Source organism: Cicer arietinum, chromosome 8 (assembly GCF_000331145.2).
Source record: "Cicer arietinum cultivar CDC Frontier isolate Library 1 chromosome 8, Cicar.CDCFrontier_v2.0, whole genome shotgun sequence".
Classification (NCBI taxonomy): domain Eukaryota; kingdom Viridiplantae; phylum Streptophyta; class Magnoliopsida; order Fabales; family Fabaceae; genus Cicer; species Cicer arietinum.
The window spans coordinates 28,587,897-28,592,040 of NC_021167.2; the positions used below are offsets into that span (position 1 = coordinate 28,587,897).

The following is a 4,144-nucleotide window of genomic DNA, read 5'->3' on the forward strand; positions in this document are numbered from 1 at the left end:
CTGCTGAAACGTTTGGCGACATCGTCATTGATTATACGTAAGCTGTCAAATACTTGTTGAATATCAGTTTTTTTATACCTCTTCCAATCATCCACCCCATCATTTCAATTTTTTTTCTAAAATATTTGTTCTGTTTTTGCTCTATAGCTATGTGGAATGTACTTCAGCAGCAATTCAAGCTTTGACAACATTTAGGAAACTATTTCCTGGGCATCGTCAAGAAGAAATACAATGCTGTATAAAAAAAGCTGTAGACTTTATTGAAAAAATACAAGCTTCAGATGGATCATGGTTTGCATCTCCTTTTGGGAAACCACTTTTTTAATAAGCTTTTCTATTTATATTACATAATGTTCAAGATTTTTATGTACCCATATGCACTGCATCTCAAGTTTTTTCTACTCATCTTTTTGTCAGCTTCAATTTTGGATTGGAATTGAACTTTAGTCTAGTTGACCACTAACCACTCAAACTGCTAAACAGGTATGGTTCATGGGGAGTTTGCTTCACTTATGGCACTTGGTTTGGGGTAAAAGGGCTGATTGCTGCTGGAAAGAGTTTCGATAATTGCTTAAGCATACGTAAAGCTTGTGAATTTCTGCTGTCTAAACAGCTCCCGTCTGGTGGTTGGGCGGAGAGTTATTTGTCATGTCAAAACAAGGTCCAGTTTGCCATTCCTAATGCCAATATCACTTTTATATATCACAGAATCAATAATAAGCACCTGCTTGTTAATCTATTCTAATCAATGTTTTATTTTTTTGAAAAATTAATACCTTGAAATATGTATGTTCTCATGGCCTCTTGTGCATGCACAAACATAGTTGCAATAATATGAAGCATATGGGTGTAAAAGAATCTGAAAATTAAGAATGGATTTAAATCAAGAAAAACAACCAATAATAGCAAGACTACATATCCCATAAAGAGTCCTTGATTTGATTTTGCATGGCTTGGCACTCCCTTTGGTAAGTCAACTATAAGTGGGGAATCATAAAGTCAGGATTCTTCTTGAGCAATGACCTAGTTCTTTAAAAAACGCTTGAGTGAGAATATTTGATTACTTTTGACTATGTAAATGCTTTCTGTAGTAATTTCTTTAGCAATGTCTCTGTTCAGGTGTACTCAAATTTGGAAAACAACAGGTCCCATGTAGTAAACACTGGCTGGGCTATGCTGGCTCTCATTGATGCTGAACAGGTATAAAGCAAACTTTACAACTATTGTAGTGCTTCCATTGTATTGATTTAGTTTATTATTGCACAAAAACATTTTTAATTTGTTTTAGGATAGTTAGTAATATTGACAGTTTGGTTAAACAAAGGACCGTTCTGCTATTTAATTAAGAAGCTTAAGCATGTCTATACTGAGTAAATAAATTCGTATTAATGATATAATTACTTAATTGTACTAATGAAACAGGCTAAGAGAGATCCAACACCACTGCATCGTGCAGCTGTATTCTTGATAAATTCCCAAATGGAGAATGGTGACTTTCCGCAAGAGGTATTGTTGAAGAGCATATAACTCTGCTTTTACTCCCTGTTTATCCGTGTATAGTCTACCTCATGAAGTGTTTATATATTCAATTCATGTTACTATTGTATCACTTCAGGAAATAATGGGAGTCTTCAACAAGAATTGCATGATCACTTATGCTGCTTACAGAAACATATTCCCCATTTGGGCGTTGGGAGAATACCGTCAACGTGTATTGCAGGCCTCTTAGCCGACCTCTTAACCAATGTTTGGATCTGCTTTTGCAATTAAAATCTCACTTTCCAATGCGCCTTTAACGTGAAAATTGTGAAGCTAGAAAGTCTAGCTTTTATCTCATCGCACGGCTGCGGACCAGTAACTGTGGAAACAAACACCTACTTAATCTCGTTTTAGTTAGGATGGCATCCAAATAATTATCATTCTCCATGGTTCTTTCTCTTCCGGAAAAAGTTTATGACTTATGAGTTTGGTATCTTGCTAACCAGAGCAAACTTGTGCGGAGGATCGAAGTGTATAAGCTCTTTCTATTACTCGTTAGCGGCTCTATAGTCTCTTTGCTTTCCCTGTAGCAGATGAACTAAATATATAGAAAAACGTTTGTGCCGTCCTTCTTTTTAGCACAAGGAGCACAGTTATGTAATGTCTGAGAAATGTGTGGGGTCAAAAAGAAAAATTTGTGCAGTTGATCCAATGGACAGGGAAGAAATTTTAACGTGGTTGTTTTGTAAGGAGAAAGGAAGAAAAAAAAATTGAGTTTGCTTAAAATAAAATTTATTTTAATCATGATTAAAAAGATCATTTATATTAATTGAAAATTTTAAGCATTTATTAAAAATGCCGATGCTGGTGGTGCAGCTCACTTCCCTGATAAGTTCCTTGAGTTGTGCTTTGTATTAATTTCCTCAAAGACAAATTGTCTTACTAACATTAGTTATTAATTAGTTTTACAAATCTCTGTTATGGTTGCTGCTCTTACTCCCTTGCCTGTTTCTGGTGCTCTTGTGCGTGTTCTTGCATTGGTGGACTTGATTCACTCTTGTCTATTGTTTAGGTATATTTTTCAATAAATATAAATACCATTGGGGTATGAAGTCTAAGTCCATGATCTTAAAATGCATATGTATAGAACTGAAAATTTAAATACCATTTTGAACTGAAAAGGATGAAAGTACAAAAAAAAAATCTTAAACGAAACGCTTACAGATGAAATTGTTGAGGAAAGGCTTAGTATAGAAACAACCACATTGACATATTTTACAAGTTGCAGGAAAATATAAAATTCAGAAAAATAGTAATAAAATTATAGTTTAATTCCATATATATGTTGATGTATAAAAACCAATTAGTGGCAATTCAAGCTGTGGGATTTGTTGTTTGTGAAGACAAGACTAGGCGCTTATACTGACCCATAGCCCATATGGGAAAGATGTTTCGATATGATGAGTAGTTCAGAATACAATTCCTCATGAATACTCCTGTTATCTCCTGCTGTGGAAAGTCTCCATCTTCCATTTGTGAATTGATTATTAACTTCATTCCACGGTGTATGGGTGTAGCCTCTATCTCAGCCTTTTTTGACAAAAACGTTCATTCATTAATTTAATTTAACATCATTCCTAATTAGGTAGGTAGGATCTAAGCAAGCTTTATATACCATACTAACCTGTCCTGCACTCATAAGGGACAACAAAGCCCACGAAGTTTGAACTAAATTTGCACGGTTGTCTTCTAGGTTTGTATATACCTATTTAATTTAACAATGAAAAACAAGTGAGTGTAATATACTAGTATATGTATTCTCATGCATTAGAATTCAAAGCAAAATGAACATATATAATATACATTAACCTTGTTTTGGCTTGACAAGTAACTTTCTCCCCAGCCCCCATTAGGAAGCTGCTTTGACAACAAAAATTGACAAGCTTTTCGCAAGGGAAGACTATTACGGTAGTTCTTTCCACAAGCTGTCAGTCCCTCTACAGCAAACCAGGTACCGTATGTATAGCAGATTCCCCAACACCCATACCTGTGGTGTAGTAGTGTAAGTACTAATCATAAAATACGAACCATTTGTTTTTTGGTAGAAATGAACATTTATCTTTTACTGAACCAAACACAACTTATGTTCAACACACAATAGATTATTAGGCATATATAAGATAGAATACCAGGAGCCATCAGGATTTTGTGTGTTTTCAATGTAAGAGATTGTTTTGGCAAGGCAGTTATGTATTTCCTTTGTTCTATGATCCGGGTATAGCTTTGTGAAGAGAGAAAGGGCTTGCATTGCAGAACCAGTGCACTCAACATACCTATTAATTTCACAACAAGGAATACATGTATGAAGTAAGTAAGAAATTTAAATATTGATCAATGAATGTTTATGATTGATGTTGCTATATATCTTACTCCCTCTCAATCAAGGTGTCTTCAAAGAATTCAGTTGGGTTGAACTTCTGCGGCGGACATGCATGCATATAAGTTAGTTGTTTCATACAGTTAGTTATTTATGACATATAAAAGTTAGTGGCTATTACCTCTAACCAACTGTAGGCATTTTGAGGCTCCCAAGCAGGGAACCCGCCATTACTGCTCTGTAGAGAGAGGATGAGATTAACAGCATCATAGAATCTCTCTGTTTCCA

General features: G+C 35.0%; 2 protein-coding genes across 2 annotated transcripts in view; one reads left to right on the plus strand and one right to left on the minus strand.

Annotated features, from left to right (window-relative positions):
- Positions 1-2,283, plus strand: part of LOC101513765 (cycloartenol synthase) — a 7,095-nt gene extending 4,812 nt beyond the window's left edge. Inside the window, exons 15-20 of the mRNA XM_004513067.4 lie at positions 1-37; positions 148-291; positions 484-661; positions 1,120-1,200; positions 1,423-1,506; positions 1,616-2,283. Of these exons, the coding sequence (XP_004513124.1) occupies positions 1-37; positions 148-291; positions 484-661; positions 1,120-1,200; positions 1,423-1,506; positions 1,616-1,729 (638 nt within the window). The 3' untranslated portion in view covers positions 1,730-2,283. The remainder of the gene's footprint in view (positions 38-147; positions 292-483; positions 662-1,119; positions 1,201-1,422; positions 1,507-1,615) is intronic.
- Positions 2,284-2,623: 340 nt separating this feature from the next.
- LOC101514106 (lupeol synthase-like) overlaps positions 2,624-4,144 on the minus strand; it is a 4,795-nt gene continuing 3,274 nt past the window's right edge. Inside the window, exons 9-14 of the mRNA XM_073364258.1 lie at positions 4,038-4,144; positions 3,910-3,956; positions 3,669-3,812; positions 3,349-3,526; positions 3,164-3,244; positions 2,624-3,069 (exon numbers count right to left, since the gene is read on the minus strand). The exon at positions 4,038-4,144 is cut by the window's right edge and continues 25 nt beyond it. Of these exons, the coding sequence (XP_073220359.1) occupies positions 2,854-3,069; positions 3,164-3,244; positions 3,349-3,526; positions 3,669-3,812; positions 3,910-3,956; positions 4,038-4,144 (773 nt within the window). The 3' untranslated portion in view covers positions 2,624-2,853. The remainder of the gene's footprint in view (positions 3,070-3,163; positions 3,245-3,348; positions 3,527-3,668; positions 3,813-3,909; positions 3,957-4,037) is intronic.